The following is a 24,064-nucleotide window of genomic DNA, read 5'->3' as shown; positions in this document are numbered from 1 at the left end:
GGGGGGCGGCGATGAAAGGGAACATAATGCGCCCTTGCTACAAAAAAAAGGGAGGGGGAGAAAGGAAGGAGGGAAGAAAGAAAGAAAAAGAAAAAAATAAGTTCTGATTTCCTTGTCTGTATTTTAAGTACAGGATAGCAAAGAATGCCTCCCCTTTCGGGGAATCTTAAAAGGGCATTTAAGTCATCCCCTTTGAATTTATATTCTAATATGTAATTTTAAACATTAACTCAGATTGAGGGAATTCCAAGTAAGCACCTCAGTAGGCACATTTTCTAAAAATTTCTTTTACTGAAGATTAGTTTCTCTAGTTTCTAAAGTTGAGAGATAGTACTCTTCGGACGCTTTTCTGAGAATCTTCTTGTTCAAGCGTCTTAAAATTTCATCACTTTTGACTGATTGTCGGTGAGAAGATCACTGTTAGGATTTTTGTTCTTTTCTACGGAAGAAATGCACTTAATATCCTTGTGTGCGTGTATGTGGATGTGGCGCGCCTTAGGACGCCGATATTAATCTTCCTGCGAGATGCAAACCCGTTAGTACAGTGGAATTTATATATTTAGATCCTATACCCCTTCACATCCTCCCGCCCATCCTTGGGGAACGCTGCTGCCGAGTGGAACGGCTTTACACGATGGCTGGTCTTCGGGGGCAGTGCTGACTGCCTAAGGTCTCTCGGAAAGCCGGCGGTGCTCCATGGAGAATCAGGGCATTTGTAGGATTTCTAGGCGAAGGTTACTAACTCGCTTGCTAAGGGTCACTTGTTCGGCATCCTGACCTCTTGGGGTTTTATGGAATTATTTATCTCTATATAAGATAATGTGCGAGAGCTAAGCAGACTTTATCTCACATGAAAGATGCTGGCCGCGTTACCCAGGCACCATTTTCTTAGCGCATCTTTAAAAATATAAAGACCTGCGGCACCCTTTGGGAGGGAGCGGGAGAGGGCCACAGGGACTGAGCCTGACTCCGGTGCCCTTGTCTTTCAGGCCCAGTGGTTCTCAGTACCCCAGCCCAGCTCATCGCTCCTGTGGTGGTGGCGAAGGGGACTCTCTCCATCACCACGACAGAAATCTACTTCGAGGTAGATGAGGATGATCCTGCCTTCAAGAAGATCGACACGAAAGTGAGTTAGAGTGATTCGTGTACAGTACTAGTGGCTTTGTGGCAGGAAGTGGTTTTCAGTTTTGCTTGGTTTTAAATGACAGTGGGGGAGGGGAGCACATTTCCATTTTTGTCATAGGAAATAAAATGAATGAAATAACACATGCTCTATTTTATGGGATTGAAGAATATATTAATGGTTTCAAATCCTGTGTTACCAGAGCATGCACATTACAGTCTCTCCATGAGTGCCTTTGTGTGCACTTGGGTAAATTTGGTAGGTAAGCCAATTGTTCCAAAGTCTGGGGGTACAGTATCCCAGGCTCTCTGGGAAGACCAGGAGGGGTCTTCTGAAATATCTTAAGATGACTTTTAATTTCCAAAAGTGTAAATTGCAATGTGAGTTATTATTCACAGAAAGGTTGTAAGGAAACTGGGGGGGGGGAGGGGAGAGCATTTAGACAGAAATTCATCTCCATTATTACATCCATTTTTCATCTCCTGAGATAAGAATGAGTTTTACATGTGAATTTAAGAGTAAGAGAAACTGATTCTCTGAGAAGCGTTGATTTAAAACGTATATAGGTAGTATATACTAGCAATCAGATGTTTATAAAGTTTGTGTTCTTCTGTGGGTGTAATGCCAGAAAAATACCTATTTGGACAATTTGAAATACATAAATATTTATTTGTTTATTATATCTTACCGTGTAGATTTTAAAACCTGATATTAGGACAGCTCTACACCTCTGCACTTTCTATTGAAACCAATTTGTTTGTTGTTTTAACTTTTATGTTACTGTGCGGTTTGTAAACTTTTTTTCTGAGGTTAAGAATTCAAGGGTCATGTTAGATATTCAAGCATCAGTTTACAAAGATTTTCCTTTGCAGTATTTATCAGAAGCAATTATTCTAAAATCGTCAAAGACAAATGTGCCCACAGAGCCAGAACTTTATTCTTGATGTCATTTTTACATAAACTATTATAAAACGCTATTTGTAGAAGAGGAACTGAAATTCTAAAATCCATCCCTGCCTGAATTAACTACCTACCTTAAGGCCTGCAGGTGATTAGCGCTCTCAGCACTTGTTGACAATTAAAATACTTGGAAGGACAGTCATAGGACTTCTTGCACTACCAGCTCCCAAAGGATGGAACGTTGAAAATGAGTTTGAATGTAGTGTATTTGATCTTTAAATAATTGAAAGTTTGTCTTTACGCTTTTATCATTAGCTTGCTCTGTGAAGTCAAAAGAAATTTTAGATTTCTGATGAACTTATTCAGCTAATGGAACACTTTTTCTGCATAACATAGGATTTGACATAAAATGGTCAGAAATAATCTTTATTTGATTAGCATAGTTATACAAATTTTGAAACTTTCATTATGACTTTAAGTTCACTTTTTCTGAGTTAGTCTGATTTTTAACTCAGCAGTCTGTACCGTCATGACATATTTTTTCTTTATATTATTAAAAATGCTACAGAAGTACTGATCCAGAAGAGCAGGCTTTCCTGGGTAGATTTAAATGTGTCTGTTGTAGAAAGAAATAGTCTTATAAGTAAATCATTATCTTCTGTAGCTGTACAAAGAGTTTTCTTCAGGATGTTAAGGTTTAATTTTAATTATTTCATTAGCATACTCCTCAAAGTGTTTAAAATACTCGAGTGGGTTCAATTTTCAAAATGGAGCATTACATCTTTTGATAGAAAAACAATTTAAAGTGAGACACAACAACTTTTATTTTACTTCATTTATTAGCTTCTAATTAAATAAAAACCAGCAACAGAAATTAAAATCTAAATCACAAAAGTAGTTATCCAGTGTATTTCAAGTGCATTTTTCAAATATATAATTCAGATATTCAAGCGTTATTATATAAGCTGAATTCAAATTTCTTTGAATATATTTAAATAACATTTCAAGTATATTTATGGAATGTTAGAAATAGAACAAGCATTATATTTGAAACAAAATGTAAACTTTTTAAAGTTCAGACACTTTCAAAGACAGATAAAAGTACCAGGAGGAAATCTACCTTTAAATGGTATCTTTGTTAGTGGAAAATGTCTGGAAGTCTCCAAAACGGCAATGTAACTTCTGTTCACCAAATCACAAAACACCAACATCCACACTTTCAACGACAACGTGAGATCACAATATTTGTTACAAATCAAAATATACATTACACTTTCCTTCAGGTGGCATATCCAAATCGTGTTTACTCACAGACAGATGCACCTAAATCACCAGGATTGCTATAATCCTTTGATAGTTAGGCAGAGTGTTCACTGTGGTCTTGCATTACAGCCGGGTTGTTTTCCGGGTGTTATTGTGTACTTTTCAAGGGAGATAGGAAATCCTTTGTAAAGAAGTCTTCTAATACTTGTGGGTTTGGGTTTTTCTCCATCCGCTTTCCCTACTTCTTTTTCTCCCCTTGGAGGGGTGGGTGAGATGATGCCTAAACATCGTATTGTTACTCCTTTTTAAGGAAGAGACTGTTTGCACTGACAAATGGAATATTAGGAATCCAACAGGAAGTTTGCACTGAATCAGGTCTTTGAGAAGAGTAATCACATTTCGGCTCTTGTTGAAATTGTCCTCTAAAGTTTTTCCAAACTTTTTGGGTTGGTCAGGATCTCTCTTGCCAGCCGCCACGTCTGTTTGGCAGCGTTCTCCAGAGCCGAGTGAGGTTTGCCTTGAAACAGATCTAAGTTCGGTAGGAAGTAGTGAGGACACCGCCGGCACTGCAGGCAGGAGATAAGTTGCAGCAAAATCCCGTTAAGCCGATCACCCAGGCAAGACTCGTCCCAGTCTGACTCCCGGGGATGCTTTTCACACTCGTAGGAAACCAAAGTCTTCATGTGGTAATTGTTCAGGGGCTGGCCTGGCAGTTCAAGGTGACGATCCCGTAAGGTTTTGAGGATGGAGAGGCATTTCTTTCTGCAGCCCCCCATCTGCAGTCTGTTCTCTGCTTCGGCGAACTGCAGCACCCAGGCGTCGCTCTCGGCCGAGCTCTGTTTGCCGGCCAGGGAGTGGCACTCCTTGGACAAGAGATTGAACCCTTCCGCTTTGACCTCCGCCACCCGGTTGGGTCCTGGCCAGGGGATGTGCGGAAGTGGCCAGTGGGCAGCACTCCTCGGCCAGATCCCGGTGCATTTAAAAGCCGGGGTGATCTGCACCACGTACCTATCTCGGATTCTCAGTTTCACTTCGCTGGTGTCTGCCACCATCTTTACCACATCCCTGTAGCTACATTTGTCTACGGCTTGAGCCACCAGCGTCTGAAACCTGGACCGGATTTTGCGCGCCGAGAGGTAGCCGGAGGCCGTAATGAATTCCACCCAGAGGGACATGCTCCTCTTGCGCCCGTCGCTCAACTTCAGCACCGCGCAGCCGGGCAGCGAGCCGTCGTCCACAAAGTTGAACACCCCCATTTGGTTAAGGTAAAGCACCACTTCAAATTCGGTGGGGGAGATGACCTCGAGGCCCTCGTAGCGATTGTCCATCTCGTTGAGAGAGCTGATGAACCGGGGCTCCTGCACTTCCACTTCTTTAAGTACGTCGGAAACTACTTTGCAGACTTCCCGGATAGTTTTTGCAATGGCAGCTTTCCTGGCTTGGCATTTCTCATTGTAGTACTTATTCAGATGATATACCAGCTTGGCCTGGGCCGCGATCATGTTGGGGCAGAGATCCGGATTGTACACCGGAGTCTCGCAGTAGGCTGTGGGATCCAATGCGGCTGCTAGAGCTGGAGCCAACTTCGGTGGAGAAACGGGCCGCCGCGCTCAGAAATGTATCAGAACGCTCTCCGATGTGTTGCCCCGGTGGAGTCCTAGCCGCTGCTTTCCCCTTCCTTTTATCTTTGAGCCCAGACGGTCTTAAAGTGAAAGATTGTTCTCCCCCCTCTCTCGGTCTTTCTTCCTCTTTTAAAGATTCCTTGTGTGAGAGAAATGCATGGAGAGATCACCTTCTCGGTAATGAAAACAAAAGTTGCGCTGAGACCCAGCAAAGCTCTTCCAGTAGTCAAAATAATCAACCCTTTCCGTATTTATTTACGCTTTCCCGTAATCATTGTGTGTGCCGGACTGTTAATCAGATGGAGGAAAAGTGTGCTGAGTGTGTCGGGGGTGAGTGTGCGTGTGTATATGTCAGAAGAAGCTGCTGTTGGTTTGTCTAAGAGCCCAGATGCACTCGTGTGGAAATTATAAAGGCAGGGCCAGGCAGGCTGGCGGCCAATCGCCACTGGGCTCGTCACGACAGCCTCCTTCAGCTCCAGCCCGGCTAATTAATCCCCCCTCGTGGATATAGGCACACAAACTAAAGGTAGGAGGCTGCTGCCGGCAGAAAACCACCCAGGCCACCTAGACAGTTTTGGAAATCAAGAGGAATCTCTCAGCTTTGGTATTAATTGAAGCATATTGACGTTTTAAAAAGACTTGGCAAAGTGGTTCTCTTCTGTGTTGAAAACCCTGCTTGTCTTTTTACCGCGGAAATGCAAATACAGGTGTATTAATGGTCATCCATCAATTAGTGAACTAGATGGGGTCTTCTAAAACAAAAGTCAGTAACTTGCATTTAGAGTAAGATAATTAATGTCTGTTAATCCTTGAGGTCTTTTTAAATGCAGGTTGAGAGTTTGCTCTTTCATGTATATGCAAGTTGGCTTTAGATGGACTACTGATGCCTGTGTAATCTGGGGGATGTTCCGGTATGTTAGAATGGGTTTTTGGTTGGGGTTTTTTGTTTTTGTTTTTGTTTTGTTTTACGTTATGCAGTGTTTTATCTCTGTTTTTTTCCCCCTCATTTGCAGTTGTTGAAAGGAATCTGAAAATTATTGCTTTGTTAGATGCTGTCTACCCCAGTTTAAGTTAGGATGTTTAAAAAATGTTTAGTATTACTCCCCCCTCCCCAACTGCAGCCCTCTTTGTACTTTGGTAGACTTGCCCAACGTAATCAGGACTGTAAGTTTTGTACACACTGGTAGAAATATTTTAAAAATAACTTATCTCTGTGATTGAGAGATTATTGTAATGTGAGTTCATAGTGAGCTGTATTTTAATATGTGAAATTAAGGCAAGATCATAGAGATGAAACCTACTGGCAGATAACTGTTCTGAAAATATTCAGGTTTAGGGTTTCTGGCTTGCTTACTGATGTATAATTATACCTCCTCTCTCAAGTGTCCTTAGTGGTGACCTGACGGTAGACTTCTAATTGTTGTATGATTTCATGTGATTTGGTTGAGGGAAAAATCGGGTAAGATTTTAAAAGAAAACTAATTTGCAGTCATCCAGGGTTTTTAAATTTAAATATCATTTTGGAAAACTTTGAAAGAAATCAACATTTCTGCATTTTGGAACCTTGAAACAGGAGGGGGAAATGGATTTATGTAGAACATATTTTTGGTTTGGGTTTTTTTTTTTTTCCTGGTGATACCAATTGTGTCCTTAATGTACAGGAAAGGAAATAAATACCACTTGGGGATTATGTAGTGTAGTGGTTTAAAAACCTAGGCAGATTTTTAATGCCTACCTTTAATTTAGATGCCATCTCTTTAAAATTAACAATATTTCCAGCAAAATCCTATAACTCCCGGTAACAGGTCTGTTGGCACTTTCTTTCAGAGCCGCTTTCAACAAGATCTTGTTCGGGGCTCCCACTTTTTACTCCAGCTTTTGCTTGCTTATTTATTTATTTATCTATTTATTTATTTATTTTTGCACAGGTACAAGCATCACAAAGCCATCTATTATTTACTTTTTCCTTATCCAAGAGTGATATATTCCGATTTAGCTTAAGACAGTACAGTAGATTTGGGGCTCATGGCATCCATCTAGTCTATTCCCCAGGAACCTTCCATTCCCTTAGGAGCAGGGATTGGGAACAGCCCCTCCCCACTTTGCAGGCTTTGCGGGTGAATGCACTGCTACCTTTTGGCAGTTGGAAGAAGAAGAGGAGGCAAATCAGAACCAGAGAACCCTCGGCCAAGAAGGGGAAGATGTGCCTTGGTTTCTGGGGGGGAAAGCCACGTCTGGCCCTCACCCAGCGCAGGTCCCCTCTCTCCCGCTGCCCCGCACTCCCGAGCCATCCTTCTTTCCTCTCTCTGTCCCATGGGGTTCCCCCCCCCCCCCCCGTGTGCCCGTTATTTTAAACCTTACTTGGTGTCCTCGGGTTCTCCACGTCTGCTCCAGGCCAGGGCCCCTGCCCGCGCACCCCTCAGCCCCGACGGCCACCCGGGCCCACGTGAGGTCGCAGCCGAGCCCCGCGCTTTCTCGTCATGGGCCGCGGGCCCCTGTGCCCAGCGCGCTCTCCCCGGGGTTCAAGCAGAGTTTCTCGGCCAGGACCTCGTCCCTCGATTTCCTGGGCCACCTGCAAGTGTCCCCGGTTGCCGAGGACGTGCAGCCTGGGACGCGGAGGCCCCGGAGCCGTTCGGGGGGCACCGTGGGGCGGTGGTCCGGCTGAGTCTAACGCGAGGGGCGCCGGGCCGGCCTCGCTGGAGCCAGGCGCGCAGGTGGCGCATCTTCGGGGCTCACTGTGCGGCTTAATTGGGTTAAAGCGAAGCTAAACACCGAAGTACTTTGTGCAAACTAATTGGTGTAACCGGGGCCTTTTCACTAACGGTTTGCACTTTGAAGAAGAGAAAGGGATGGTGAGAAAAGGACCAAGAAACTCGTTAGTCCTAGAATGTTGCAGGGAAGTGAAGCCATTCTGTTTCAAGGACGCCGGGACTGTGTTTTCGGAGCTGCTTCCTCCAGCACCCTTCACACTGGGAGCTGACGGTGATTTACATGAGGCAGGACTCACCCACCCGCTGTTATCACTGTAGGTGAACTGGGCACCCTAGAATAATACTCTGGTGCAAGTACTGCTTGTTGCTGCAACACAGTGATTTTCTGTTACCCTGAACACGTGAAATGAATTGCCTTCTGTAGCTGAATCCTTTCAGTGATCTTAGACACCTCTCATTGTTGAAGGGGAAATTAAACTGTGCGAGGAGTATGTTTTTCTATCCCTTAATTTTTTTTTTATTGAAATGACCTATGGAGAGGAATTTAAAATATATAGTATATTTTTATGTAATTCGGCCACTTTTAATCTAGGCTTTGGAGATAGTTTTGTGGGAGTAACTTATTTTATAGTAATTTTTTGAAACACCCTTTGACCTATTGAACTGGTTATTTCAAATGATGATGTACTAACCTGGAGATAGCTTAAAATCAATTTATTTACTTATGTGAGAAGTTATAAAACAACTCTAATGATCCCAGTCTTACTTATATTATTTTTTTACTATAAATATAATCCTTGTACTAGAATAAAAGCTTGTGTATGTCCCATGCTTTAGGATATAAATGCTTAATTGTTTTCAGTGGTATGCTGTGCAGGCATCTTTGACATGAGCTAATAATAGAATGATAATTGAAGAAAACTGACCTAATTGAACAAAAAAAAAGCCAAAAATCTCATGATTTAATGATAGTTTGAGATGCTTACATTTGAATGATAGTTGGGATTTTAAGGTCTAACTGACTTGACTTTTTCATTTCATTTACTTAGGTTACTAGGCAGCCTTGATTTAAAATGCACCATTTACGAAAAGAATCCCAAAAAGTCACAAACACACCATTATCACAAATGTTAGTGGTATTAATGAATATAAAACAATTAAATGTTGTGATCCTTAACATTTCAAGACATTCAAAATAATAATGGCAAAATATTTTTTTCCCGAAGTATTGTTGTCTAAGTAACTTATCCCCCTTCTGTAAACCTACTTACTTTATATGGGATACATAAAGTAATGCATAAATAGTCACCTTATTAGGTTTAAAGAAAAACTATTATGTTGAGAAATGTAGGAATGCAAGGTTTCTGTGTTTTTTTAAAAAAAACTAATTTAAATTTGAATTACATGTTCATAAATTTAAGTCATTGTGACCTTTCATCTGGAAAAATGTATCCGTTAGGGAATATGCATATACATGTTAAATGCTCACATAGATACTGTTTTGTGTTTTTTCATATTTCCTGGCTGGCTGCTATTCTATTCACAAGTATTCATGAACTTAAAGTTTTATTTTTTTAATATGTGCTTATTACACTGGGGAGATAAAAAGAATATGAAGTTGAGTTTATTAAATTATTTATCCCTACTGCTGGAGTGGCTTTGAAGGCTCATTGTACGCATCTACCTCCCCCCACTTCGTTTTTTAAATGCACCCAGGCTATTTCATCTGCTTCATTCTGCCAGACACAATATATTTCTTTTTTTACACTAGAGAAATTAAAGACAGATATTTGTGCAGGGTTTTCTTTATGTGTCACATTAAATAAAGTAAAATAGAGGGAGTTTCTCTGGTAATCTAATTTGATGGCATCTCTACCTTTCTTCCTGTTGTGACTCCTTGTATAAGAACACTTGAAACAAAATAGCTTGAGAGCTTCAAAAGTTTCAATGATTTCCTAAAACAATTATTTCATATTTTAATATCAGGTTTATGACAAAGTAAAGCAGAGAATTGAGGTCACTGTTGACACAATTTAGACCCTGTTCTGTTGTTTCAACCAGAGCATCCTGATAATTGAAGTGCTTCAAAAAATTATTTCCTTAATTCTCCACTTCAATGATCAGGGCTGTGGCCTTAGTTTTGCTCATCCCCCTGGTACCCATCCTATAGTCAACATTTGTTGTGGGGACCACTTTTTTCCCTACAGTGTTGCTTAGTAAATTTGTTATTGGTGCTAATAAATGTTGGACAGAAAGTAACTTTGAGATTAAAGATGGGCGATAAAAGTGTAACTTACCGGAATTATGACCACTGCTGGATATGCGCATTTGTAGCGATTCTGGGTAATTCTGACCAAGACGTTTCTTTTGGTGGAAGAAGAAATTGAAAGACGATTTAGGTAATCCTCTCACTTTCCCCACTTCATTTGAATATTTACATAGAGGTGTAGGATATTTTAAGTTGCATGCATAAACGGAAAAATTGGGGGGGAAGGTTATTAACCAAAAGATTTTCTTAATGCTCAAACTAGATTGTGATCTCTAACTCTTTCCAAAAATTTAAGGATATTGGGGTTAGTCATTTATTTATTGAGTATTACGGAGGAAGTGTTGATTCCAATATTCCAGGTCCTCATAGATCCTTCAGAAAGTCACTGTCGTCTTTATGATGTAGAAAATTCAAATTCGTTTTGTTAGATTTCAGCCTCTATTTTTCATTTGGATATTATAGAAGTATTCTGACGAGATAAATGGGCTCACGTGGTTCTTTTCTTTATGAATATATGAAAACTAGGTATTCCTCAACCCACAATTCACGCGGATTTATAGACATTTGTGTATGTGACCACAGCCTTAGTACTCTTAGCGCATTAGAGTTTTATTGCACTTAGAGAAAACAATGGAATCAGATGCGATTAGTGTCTTAATCTGTACATCTGTAGTGGGTCATCCAGGACTGCATAGCTCTCATTACTGTCCCATACTGTATGTGATTACGCCACGGAAAATATTCAACATGACCTTGAGACTAGAGTATGGTATGTAGATAATCAACATTCAGTAACTGCATGTCTAAAATAACCTTTTCTATATCTAATTTACAGTTTTGGAGCTTACTTTTTAATGAACAAAGCAGTTCCTCTAAACTAGGATTTATTTTTTTTTAATGATCAGCAACTGGAGTAATAACTTAAGAGAATAATTACATTAAATAAAAAACTATTACCTCCTATCATATATATTTTATGTAATAAAATAAATGCTTTATAGAAAAAGAAGGAAATTAGTTTATGAATAAGAATTTCCTTTATACTTTTTCATATAGATATAGAGATATAAACATCCGAGAATACACCACATAAATAATGATTTCATTTCCACTTATGTATGATTATTTTCACTATTCTAATAATACACATTTTAGTATACAAATGCATATTATTTCTAAAAAGCCCAAGTTTCCATGATTTGTCAAAAATATCAAGTCAAAGTACTAATAAGTAGTTAATACTTTTTAATCTACGTGTTTATTCATTTTATCTACACATCCAGATCAAAAGCATGAGAGCACAGAGTTTGTAAGACCGTAGTCTTTCTAATAAAAAATTGTGAAACCAATGAAATAGAAAGTATAGCTTTCTTTTATTTTTATGTGAAATCTATTTTTTATTATTTACGTCAGGTTTATTGACGTGTATTCTGTGTACAGTACCATTCTATTCTATGGTTTTTCTATATGAATGTGCCATCCTGTGAATTCTAACAAATGTCTACAGTCATAGAACATCTGACACGGACATAGAACATTTCCATTGCCACAAAAGTTTCCTCATGCCCCTATTTTACTTTTTAATTCATACATTTTATGATTCATTTATAAGCATCTGGGTGTTTTGTATCAAAAAATCTTTAGGTTGTAAATCTTTATTCCTCTAGAATTTCTTGTTTTATCTCGCTTCTAATTTAAGGCCAGTTTTAATCCAATAACACTGAAGTAGAAGCAGAGTACGAAATGATATTTCAGATAGGCAAGCAATAGGTTTACAATTTTTGTTTTACATAAAAGTTGTTTAAATGTAATATATGTCACCTTAATGCTTGGTAAAAGATTTATTTTTCAAAGAAACTGCTAGTATTTGTTACACTGGCATGAATGTGTGTATTAGACTTATGAATATAGTTTATATTTGCACATCAAAATATATAGTAAGAAACAGGGATTCCTCATATTAGCAACATTTGAAGCATATTGGTAATGTTACTAGCTTTTGTCACTGGAGAAATGAATCTCCTTTCAGTATTTAAATTACATTGTACTTTACATTTTCAGTAAATTAATCCTCCCTTTGAGTGGTGGGGGACAAGGCCAAGGAGTTTATTAGAGCTAATATTAATTAACATATATACATTCTTGGAACATATGCTTCTAATCCTAATTTTATATAAATATACATTGTCATTTAAATTTCGATGGTTATAAATACTCCAAACAAAGAATGCTTAAATTGTAGGAGAGCAGACATATTCATTGACCATGATGCTCTTTCAAGTATTTTGCCTTTTTACAACTCGGAATAGTACAACTAGTCTTCTGTTTCTTTCCCCAAGATATAAAATTATTTAAATGCTTTCTGTTTTATATTTTTATTTGGCAATTACAATAGAAATTTTAATGTTATGCATGCTTACAGTCCTATTAAGAAAGAAGTTATTGCTTTCTTAATAATCTTAAGCCATTTTTAGAAAGTATACTCTTTTTATGGTTTGCAAAATAGCCTGTGCATGTACACACACACACACACACACACACACACAACCCCAGTATTTCAGATAGTAAAAGATTGAATTGGCCTCTATACACTTATTTTAACCTGTTAAAGGGGAACAACTACTAAATACAGGATTCCTGTGGCCATCAGGATATAATATCACATCTGCAAGATTGGTCCATGATAACCTATACAGTTTTCAGTGATACCTTAAGAGATGACGCTGAACAGATTTTTTAAATAATAATAATAACTGGAACTTCTGACAGTATTTATACAGACATATATACTGGGGCAGGTTTGAATGTCATAAGCTTTTAATTGCAAAATTGAGAAGTTTAAATGTCACTAGCCATTCTGTCCATATAAATACAAATACACTGCTCGGTTTCACCCACATACATAATACGCATGCGTATCCATAAAAACACTTTCATGGATTTAAACTTGTTTTCTGCTTTCCTGCAACAGAGGATAGTTAAGTTTCTTGCAACCTGAACCTGTGTTTGATAACCAAATTGCATAACTCCCTGTGTCGGGGAGGGGGGTACTAGGGGGGCCAAGGGGGAGAGAGAATTTTAGGGTTTCTTTGGTTTGGGGGTTTTTGCTTTTTGTTGTTTTTTTTTTTTTTCTTTTACTAGCAAATTCAGTTCTTCATTTGTTTTGCTCTCCACGCTGCATTAGCACAGTTTTCCCCTGTGTGCATCTGCCAGTGTACAATTTAGCCACGGGCATCTGTAGACCTTGTGGTGATCAGTATTGCAGGCAAAAGCCATATGTGTTTAAATAAAAAAAAAATCTCTTTATTTCATTTGCTGTTTTAACTGGATGGATAACTTTTGTGCCTCAAGACAGAAGAAGAAAAAATACAGAAATAATTAATTGCCTCTATTCTTGAGGCAGTTTCATTTCCCCCTCCAATATGGAATGCTTGTCAGCCTTCCTGATAAATGACTGCATGTATTTGCATAGATTTTACATTAACACAAAAATTAGTTTTATTTGTGGAAAACTAGTTTACATAATAATATAAAACCTAGTGTTATTGATTATATTTGCAAACACTGATGATTTTTTAAAGGGGTCAGAGCACTCTTATGTTCCAAAGATCTGGTCAACCTGTTTTTTAACTTACACTTTCTTTTGCTTTATATGGTTTGCACCAACAAGACAAACACGTATAAAATTGTAAAGTCGTAAAAATTCCTTTCTTGGATGTGTTCATCACAGTTTCAGACCCATAGTTAGTAACCCTTGTTTTGGTAAAAAGGATTCTGATTTTAAACTTCAGCCAAGGATTATTTTTAAAGACTTAGTACCAATTACAGACACCTCAGACAGTTGGAGGATTGCATCTGTGTGAATGATACCAATTTTCATATTCATGTTATCAAAGCATGGGTACTATAATGGGTGTGTGCTTTTGAGCTCATTCCTAAGACATTGTGCATTGTTTACTACCAAATTTAAAAGACAACTGAGAACTGTTCTCTCCGTCTTCAGTCTGTTTCCTTGAGGATACTTAAGCGTTGATCACCCTAGTCCAACATTGAAGAAACACAGTGTGCTGGAGCTATTTGGGTGCTGCAAACAATTCTCCCTCTCTAAGTGGCAGGCACTAGATGTTTATTCATACTGTAATCTGGCATCTTGTTGTCTGGAGGCAACCTGCTAATTATGTGCTATCATTGTATTATCCATGTTATGGAAAATTCAAATACGTTCACTGCTGTTAGTTACATCACAGAGCTTTTCATAAAATATACTTGATCCTCCAGAAACCTACTATACTTAATGGCAACCTAAACCAAGGGTCTCTCTGCCACTTCTCGATTCTGGGACACCCTGGGTGCCAGCTGTCACAGCTCGGCTAATGATGACAAATGCCCCTCTCTATGCAGATTGCAGAGCTTGCAGGCTGCCGTGAAAGGCAACCAGATTACCTTTCCTCAGATAGTAACTTAACCTTTTCAACTCATGTCAGAATGAAATTATCAGCTGTGATAGTTTCAATATCTGTATCTTTAGAAACAAAAACTAGAACAATATCAAATAACGGACTCCCTTTTTAAAAATTTTTCTGATTTTGGTATCATTTACATGGCTTTACCCTGGAAGGCCGTAATGTTCTTAAATGAGAAACTCTAGGGAAAATATACTTTACAGCTGCACCAGAGGGTGCATTTGAACTCTACATATAACTCAGGTAGTGTGAATTATTGAGAGCACTATCCAAATTGTTTAGGCTAGAAAACAGCCTAAAAATCAGTGGAATTTTGAGGGGAAAATGTATTCTTTCTGCCTCTTCATCTGAGCGGAGTGGTAAAGCCTCTGTTCTCCCGCTGGGTATATAGGCCCAGCCTATTCGAGATAAATTGTTATTATTTCTTTAAAACTCTGTGGATTATTCCAGAACAATTTAGAGAATAATTGTTGCTAATGATTGTTTTCCCTATTTTCAAACCTGAGCTTTTGTTTCAAGCTGCTAATTTCTTCTACAGAAATTTGTTATTATATTACGATACATACACCTACATGGATTATTCAAAAGGGTAATGGCGCCTGGGTGGCTCAGTCTGTTAAGTGTTAAGCATCTGACTCTTGATTTCAGCTCAGGTCATGATCTCAGGGTCCCGAGATTGAGCCCCACCTTGGGCTCCTCACTGAGCTCCAGTGGAGCCTACTTCAGATTCTCTCTCTCCCTCTGCCCCTCCACCCCCCTCTCTCTCTCCCACAAAAATAATAATAAAATAATAATAATAATGAACACTGTTAACCATGATGTAATGAAGGGAATAAACTGCCTATTAAATGAGATAACACAATTGCAACATTCTTTTAGATTTACAAAAGACTTTTATATGCATTATTTCACTTGATAATGCATATAATAATTCGGTGAGTTGAGAGTAGCGGGTGATAAGGAATGGGAACCGAACCTTACGAGTATTTGATCACATTTAATCTTCACAACAAATATTAGTTCCCATTTACAAATGGTGACTGTGGTTTAGAAAGGTTAAGTGCGTTAGCAAGGGTCACATAAGTAATTGCAGAACTAGGTTTGTCTGACTACAGCTGCTTTCAGCACCGCAACATCGAGATTGTATACGGCAGAGGTGTAGATGTACGCAGACTGTATACGGCAGAGGTGGAGATGTACGCGGACTGTATACGGCAGAGGTGTAGATGTACGCGGACTGTATACGGCAGAGGTGGAGATGTACGCGGACTGTATACGGCAGAGGTGGAGATGTACGCGGACTGTATACGGCAGAGGTGGAGATGTACGCGGACTGTATACGGCAGAGGTGGAGATGAACGCGGACTGTATACGGCAGAGGTGGAGAGGTACGCGGGCTGTATACGGCAGAGGTGGAGATGAACGTGGACTGTATACGGCAGAGGTGGAGAGGTACGCGGACTGTATACGGCAGAGGTGGAGATGAACGTGGACTGTATACGGCAGAGGTGGAGAGGTACGCGGACTGTATACGGCAGAGGTGGAGATGAACGTGGACTGTATACGGCAGAGGTGGAGAGGTACGCGGACTGTATACGGCAGAGGTGGAGATGTACGCAGACTGTATACGGCAGAGGTGGAGAGGTACGCAGACTGTATACGGCAGAGGTGGAGATGTACGCAGACGGTACGGCAGAGGTGGAGAGGTACGCGGGCTGTATACGGCAGAGGTGTAGATGTACGCAGACTGTATACGGCAGAGGTGGAGATGTACGCAGACTGTATACGGCAGAGGTGGAGAGGTACGCGGACTGTATACGGCAGAGGTGTAGATGTACGCAGACTGTATACGGCAGAGGTGGAGATGTATGCAGATGGTACGGCAGAGGTGGAGATGTACGCGGACTGTATACGGCAGAGGTGGAGATGAACGCGGACTGTATACGGCAGAGGTGGAGAGGTACACGGGCTGTATACGGCAGAGGTGTAGATGTACGCGGACTGTATACGGCAGAGGTGGAGATGTACGCAGACGGTACGGCAGAGGTGGAGATGTACGCAGACTGTATACGGCAGAGGTGGAGATGTACGCAGACGGTACGGCAGAGGTGGAGAAGTACGCGGGCTGTATACGGCAGAGGTGTAGATGTACGCAGACTGTATACGGCAGAGGTGGAGATGTACGCAGACTGTATACGGCAGAGGTGGAGATGTACGCAGACGGTACGGCAGAGGTGGAGATGTACGTGGACTGTATACGGCAGAGGTGGAGAGGTACGCAGACTGTATACGGCAGAGGTGGAGATGAACGCGGACTGTATATGGCAGAGGTGGAGATGAACGCGGACTGTATACGCAGAGGTGGAGAGGAACGCGGACTGTATACGGCAGAGGTGGAGAGGAACGCGGACTGTATACGGCAGAGGTGGAGAGGTACGCGGGCTGTATACGGCAGAGGTGGAGATGTACGCAGACGGTACGGCAGAGGTGGAGAGGTACGCGGGCTGTATACGGCAGAGGTGTAGATGTACGCAGACTGTATACGGCAGAGGTGGAGAGGTACGCAGACTGTATACGGCAGAGGTGGAGATGTACGCAGACGGTACGGCAGAGGTGGAGAGGTACGCGGGCTGTATACGGCAGAGGTGTAGATGTACGCAGACTGTATACGGCAGAGGTGGAGAGGTACGCGGACTGTATACGGCAGAGGTGGAGATGTACGCAGACGGTACGGCAGAGGTGGAGAGGTACGCGGGCTGTATACGGCAGAGGTGGAGATGTACGCAGACTGTATACGGCAGAGGTGGAGATGTACGCAGATGGTACGGCAGAGGTGGAGATGTACGCGGACTGTATACGGCAGAGGTGGAGATGAACGCGGACTGTATACGGCAGAGGTGGAGAGGTACACGGGCTGTATACGGCAGAGGTGTAGATGTACGCGGACTGTATACGGCAGAGGTGGAGATGTACGCAGACGGTACGGCAGAGGTGGAGATGTACGCAGACTGTATACGGCAGAGGTGGAGATGTACGCAGACGGTACGGCAGAGGTGGAGAGGTACGCGGGCTGTATACGGCAGAGGTGTAGATGTACGCAGACTGTATACGGCAGAGGTGGAGATGTACGCAGACTGTATACGGCAGAGGTGGAGATGTACGCAGACGGTACGGCAGAGGTGGAGATGTACGTGGACTGTATACGGCAGAGGTGGAGAGGTACGCAGACTGTATACGGCAGAGGTGGAGATGAACGCGGACTGTATATGGCAGAGGTGGAGATGAACGCGGACTGTATACGCAGAGGTGGAGAGGAACGCGGACTGTATACGGCAGAGGTGGAGAGGAACGCGGACTGTATACGGCAGAGGTGGAGAGGTACGCGGGCTGTATACGGCAGAGGTGGAGATGTACGCAGACGGTACGGCAGAGGTGGAGAGGTACGCGGGCTGTATACGGCAGAGGTGTAGATGTACGCAGACTGTATACGGCAGAGGTGGAGAGGTACGCAGACTGTATACGGCAGAGGTGGAGATGTACGCAGACGGTACGGCAGAGGTGGAGAGGTACGCGGGCTGTATACGGCAGAGGTGTAGATGTACGCAGACTGTATACGGCAGAGGTGGAGAGGTACGCGGACTGTATACGGCAGAGGTGGAGATGTACGCAGACGGTACGGCAGAGGTGGAGAGGTACGCGGGCTGTATACGGCAGAGGTGGAGATGTACGCAGACTGTATACGGCAGAGGTGGAGATGTACGCAGACGGTACGGCAGAGGTGGAGATGTACGCAGACTGTATACGGCAGAGGTGGAGATGTACGCGGACTGTATACGGCAGAGGTGGAGATGAACGCGGACTGTATACGCAGAGGTGGAGAGGAACGCGGACTGTATACGCAGAGGTGGAGAGGAACGCGGACTGTATACGGCAGAGGTGGAGAGGAACGCGGACTGTATACGGCAGAGGTGGAGAGGTACGCGGGCTGTATACGGCAGAGGTGGAGATGTACGCAGACGGTATGGCAGAGGTGGAGAGGTACGCGGGCTGTATACGGCAGAGGTGTAGATGTACGCAGACTGTATACGGCAGAGGTGGAGAGGTACGCAGACTGTATACGGCAGAGGTGGAGATGTACGCAGACGGTACGGCAGAGGTGGAGAGGTACGCGGGCTGTATACGGCAGAGGTGTAGATGTACGCAGACTGTATACGGCAGAGGTGGAGAGGTACGCGGACTGTATACGGCAGAGGTGGAGATGTACGCAGACGGTACGGCAGAGGTGGAGAGGTACGCGGGCTGTATACGGCAGAGGTGAAGATGTACGCAGACTGTATACGGCAGAGGTGGAGTTGTACGCAGACGGTACGGCAGAGGTGGAGATGTACGCGGACTGTATACGGCAGAGGTGGAGATGTACGCGGACTGTATACGGCAGAGGTGGAGATGAACGCGGACTGTATACGGCAGAGGTGGAGATGAACGCGGGCTGTATACGCAGAGGTGGAGAGGAACGCGGGCTGTATACGGCAGAGGTGGAGAGGTACGCGGGCTGTATACGGCAGAGGTGGAGAGGTACGCGGGCTGTATACGGCAGAGGTGGAGAGGTACGCGGGCTGTATACGGCAGAGGTGGAGAGGTACGCGGGCTGTATACGGCAGAGGTGGAGAGGTACGCGGGCTGTATACGGCAGAGGTGGAGAGGTACGCGGGCTGTATACGGCAGAGGTGGAGAGGTACGCGGGCTGTATACGGCAGAGGTGGAGAGGAACGCGGGCTGTATACGGCAGAGGTGGAGAGGTACGCGGGCTGTATACGGCAGAGGTGGAGAGGTACGCGGGCTGTATACGGCAGAGGTGGAGAGGTACGCGGGCTGTATACGGCAGAGGTGGAGAGGTACGCGGGCTGTATACGGCAGAGGTGGAGAGGTACGCGGGCTGTATACGGCAGAGGTGGAGAGGTACGCGGGCTGTATACGGCAGAGGTGGAGAGGTACGCGGACTCTATACGGCAGAGGTGGAGAGGTACGCGGACTGTATACGCAGAGGTGGAGAGGTACGCGGGCTGTATACGGCAGAGGTGGAGAGGTACGCGGGCTGTATACGGCAGAGGTGGAGATGTACGCGGACTGTATACGCAGAGGTGGAGAGGTACGCGGACTGTATACGGCAGAGGTGGAGAGGTACGCGGACTGTATACGGCAGAGGTGGAGAGGTACGCGGACTGTATACGCAGAGGTGGAGATGTACGCGGGCTGTATACGGCACGCATGCGTGTCTGTGCTGTCTGTACCTAGAGGTAATTTTTAGCAACTGCTACTGGGATATAAGTAAGTGTCACTCTGAAAAGAAACTACTAGGCTTACGTTTCCGTTAAGAATATGATTGTTTGATGAGTTCTAAAGATTAAGTTCTTTATTAGGAGGCTTTTAATTAAGTAAATAGTGAGGCACTTTTTATGTTATGAATCTTTATTTTATGATAATGTATTGATCTATCACATGGGGAGAAACTATTTAGAAAATACATGTACTGTTTAATGAACATCAAATTGGGCTAATCCACCTAAAGAAACATTTCATGATAAAACCTAAGATTAGTGGGATATACCTTCATAAAAATGATGAAGAGAAACAATTCAGCAATTACTTGAATAAAATATCCATATACTTTTTTATACATAAGATTTTACTCTGTGACATCAATGGGTTCTACAAGCCACAGTATTGTACATCTTTCAGTTTAAGACACATTAAAAACTCCCTTTTATCATGAATTAAAATACAGTTGTTTCCAAGAAAGCTGCTTGTATGCCAATTGTTTTTATTCCTTACTAAATTTTTATTTGGTACAGATACTACAATATAAGGATTTTTATCAATGATATGTCTGTTCATGTGGTGAATACTCCATCTTTTTATGTTTTAATTATAGAATTCTTATAGTTACCAATCAGTACTAATGCTTAGTAAGTTGCAAGTATTTCACTGTATATAAAAATTATGTAGAATTTACAATGACCATTTCGTTAAAATATATTATGCAACTAGTACTGGGAGGAAGAACCTAATTCTACTCCATGAGTCAGATATTTTATATCAGGGCAAGAAGGAAACTTTAAGGAGAACATAATGCAGCCCTCCTCTTTAACGCCTGAATCTTCCCTACAACATTACTTAAGGAACCGTCATCCAGCCTCTACTTTTACCTCCACTGACGAGAACTTTAGTATCTACTCAGATAGCTACTCGCACTTACAGACAGTTCTGATTGTTAGAAAGCTCTTCTTTTTTTAAATTTTATTTATTTAAGTAATCTCTACACCCAATGTGGGGCTCAAACTCATGACCCCGAGATCAAGAGTCGCATGTTCTTCTGACTGAGCCAGCCAGGTGTCCCAAAAAACTCTTCTCAATACTAAACCAAAACCTTTTCTCCTTGAACCTTTCACCTTTTGGTATCTTCTGTATTCCCTTACTCCTTTAACAGAAATAAGTCCTTTAAACTCAGCATTTAAGATATCAAATTAAATATGCTCTGACCTTCAGCCATCACATCAACAACATATTTTAAGTCACCTCACATTTAAGACCCACTCTCATACATCATTTTCTTCAAGTGTATTGCCTAAATTCATTACTTCCAGAGTAGACTGGGGAATGTAGAGTGGAGAGGCTTCTGTAAGTGAAACATGGTCATATTGGCTTCTGGGCGCTGCCTCCAGAACACTGTTGATAAATGCCGAGCTGTATGCCAGCAAATACCACGGTTGTTTAAACATATGTTAGGGAGTCCTAAGTACGTGACTCTTTAATGTTTCCAACTCATTTTATCTTACCATTTTTAGCTGTTTTTTCTGTGGTTTGACTTATAAGTTATGCTATTGTTTTGAATAAGAATTAACAGGCATAATAGTTCTTTCTTAAAAGTTGTTGTAGCCTGTATACAGAACATTCATAGCAAAATGGAATTTAACTATAATGAATCTACTATTTTTGCTCAGCTTAGTATACAAAGAGGCTAATCCACTTAAGATATGTGGGTAGATTAAACTCACTCAATAGTCCACAGCCTTTGTGTAGTTTTTTGCCAAACACTTGAAATCCTAATACTGGTTTCTTATGGTGTTATCAAAATGTGTAACTAATAAGCCCCATTTAGCATAAAGTGTACTTTATATATTTTGACCTATTTATCAGTTTTGCTTTGTCAACCATTTTTTGTCTACAAATGGAATCTACAAGTTTCCCATAAGTTTGAAGAATGCACAGAAAAACCAATAAATTTTTAATGTAAATAAATGTGTTCATAGAGTCTTATGATGTCATTGGCATAATTTTCATATTGATCCACTAATATTTTGGTGATAATTTTTGATAACAGTAGTTTCTAAATAACTGAATATGGACAGAGGCAAAAGCTTTTTAAGAGTGATATATTAAATAAGTTAAAGCCAATGTGAAAACATTTTATTAAGCTAAAGTAGTTTCACCAATCAGGACCCATTTTTCTCTAGTATTTTCTTCAAAAGCAATGCCTAAATCTGAATATACAATAACCCAGAGTGAATTGGTGAATGTAGAGTAAAGAGCTTTCCTTAAGTAATGAATACATTGCTGGAAAAACATACTCAGAAGATTAAGTAGTAAAAGGTAACCAATATTAAGTATTTTGATAAAATGCACTGTGAGTCATTTAAAAAAAAAAGCAAAAAACTTTTTATGTGATGCGTTATATATTTTAAGGCCTTAAACTTCTCAGAGTGGAAGCTCATGTTTTTTTTTGCGAGGTTTTTTTTTTTCCTAAATGAGGATATTTCATTAATGCATTATTTACTATTGCTGTGACATCTAGGCAATAAAACACACAGAGAGCTGGCCTCAGATTTGGCTTTTTTGCAGTTTACATCTCAAATGGAGAATCAGGAAGTCCAGTGTTTTTACAAAAGAAACATTCTCAAGTGAAGAGCGGCCCCATCTGTTTCATCTGGTGGCTTATGCAATAAGAGGTGTTATCACATGAATCTAAATGCACAAGCAGTTGTTTTATGGACTCTTTCTGTGCTTTGAGGAGTTTATAAGTTGCCTACCCTATTGTGTGTCAGTCCCAGCTGACCCAAGTGCATTCTGCCGAGCATATTTGGGGGATAATTAGAACTAATGAACCCTGGAACATAGCTAATTCTCTAAGTGATTTATTCTTATGCTCTTGTCTGAGTCCTAAGAATTCTCCAAATCATAATCTGCACCACTTATTTTTCCTAGCACTGTGTTGATACCGCTGCTCAATTTTTATGTTTGTTTGATGGGCATTAAAAATAAATTAGATATTTGAAATGATGAGAAAAATATTTCAGAGTAAAAGTTTGCAGTATTCCTTAGTCCCCAGAGGTAAGGGGAATGCCGGTTCTTCAGCATCTTTTGTTTTCGTGTATATCTCAAAAAGTTTATGGCGCCTGTGAGGAGATAAGGGGCTAGACGGTACCAAGGGATAAGAGCCTCTTTAAAAATTATGTACCCCCGGCAAATAAACCTGCAAGCAAAAGAACTGAAAATCACTAATGGAAGATTCTTGTTTCTGAATTAGGTTTCCTTAGGAAGTCAGAAGATTTTTAAAAATCCTCATGAATAGCCTTCATGTTTCAAAACCGGTTCATTAATATGGCTTCACAGCTCTAGCCCTGTTGAGAATGACGTTTCTCTCCATGCCCTCACCAAGTAGTCAGTGATTCGGTGGCCTGTAACACTTTAAATCCCATCAACTTGCTTTCCTTTCCTGTTATAACTGTTTCAGTGAGTGGCACTTCCGTTGTGCAGGTTAAGATCTGGTAGCTTACTGAGGGCGTCCTAGAATGAGGACAGACACGATTGCCAATGCAAGAAGGCTATAACTTAATTAAAGCCTCACGCTCAGGAAATAAGATACTGATGTCCCTTCAGGTAGGTAGTTTTTGTAGCCTGGGTCCGATTCACTCTCCTGTTGTCTAGAGACTCTAACATAATTCGTTGTTGAGTTATTACTTTTATCTCATGATCCCAGTATGTAAAATTTCCCCTCCTCTAGAGCCCAGGTGATAAATACTTTGAGGGCAAGTACCACTTCCTCAGATGCACTGAGATACCTTAAAGAGTTAGATGGCCAGCTCCACTGACTAAGTAATGACTTAGGGACCAGTCGGAGATTCCCTGATCTTCATTACAGGATGTTTAATGCTGCCTTTGATAAATCTGAGTCTTAACTGTTACGCCTCGACTTAAGGCAGTACTCATCCTCCTCTTTTAACCCCCTGCCGAAAGTCACCTAAACCCTCAAATAACATGTCTTAGAACATTGAAGGAAAAAGTTGCAGGTGATTGTTACTGCTTGGGCTTGAAGAACATCTTTTATTTAATTTTTAAGTTCTTACATCTCTAAAAGAGACAAATGGGCTTGATTAAAATCAGTAAATACTGAGTTCTTACGATATGCTAGGTACGTGCTAGATCCTTGATCTGTGTTACTGTGCCTTCATCCTCTGAACAGTGCTATGCAGTAGATCCTGCTGCTGTCATTTCATTGTTGAGAAGCTGAGACACGGCGAAGTCAAGTCTTCCAAGTTTGCAGAGCTAGGAAGTCGCAGTCGAAACTGTCAGCCAGCTGCTCTGAATCCAGACTCCAGAGCCCACTTTTTTGGTCATCCCACTAAGCTTATCCTAAGTTTGTTTTCTCTTCTGTA

At 41.5% G+C, this 24,064-nt stretch overlaps 2 protein-coding genes across 6 annotated transcripts in view; one reads left to right on the top strand and one right to left on the bottom strand.

The window, feature by feature from the left end:
- The window catches only part of NBEA (neurobeachin), a 694,224-nt gene that overhangs the window by 497,736 nt on the left and 172,424 nt on the right, over positions 1–24,064 (top strand). For 4 of the 5 annotated variants that reach the window (XM_078070461.1, XM_078070460.1, XM_078070459.1 and 1 more), the window contains one exon: positions 990–1,126. In XM_078070461.1, coding sequence (XP_077926587.1) covers positions 990–1,126 — 137 coding nt within the window. Of the gene's footprint in view, positions 1–989; positions 1,127–5,319; positions 5,435–24,064 lie in introns of those variants that run through there. The other variant, XM_078070462.1, reaches the window with a different exon arrangement.
- MAB21L1 (mab-21 like 1) lies at positions 2,470–7,414 on the bottom strand. The gene is made up of 2 exons (XM_036114312.2): positions 7,270–7,414; positions 2,470–5,047 (listed from the first exon to the last, which is right to left on the bottom strand). The coding sequence occupies exon 2, from the start codon at positions 4,786–4,788 to the stop codon at positions 3,709–3,711; it is 1,080 nt and encodes a 359-aa protein (XP_035970205.1). The 5' UTR covers positions 4,789–5,047; positions 7,270–7,414; the 3' UTR covers positions 2,470–3,708.

Source organism: Halichoerus grypus, chromosome 4, assembly GCF_964656455.1.
Source record: "Halichoerus grypus chromosome 4, mHalGry1.hap1.1, whole genome shotgun sequence".
NCBI classification, from domain to species: domain Eukaryota; kingdom Metazoa; phylum Chordata; class Mammalia; order Carnivora; family Phocidae; genus Halichoerus; species Halichoerus grypus.
This window is presented reverse-complemented; position numbering and strand designations above follow the sequence as displayed.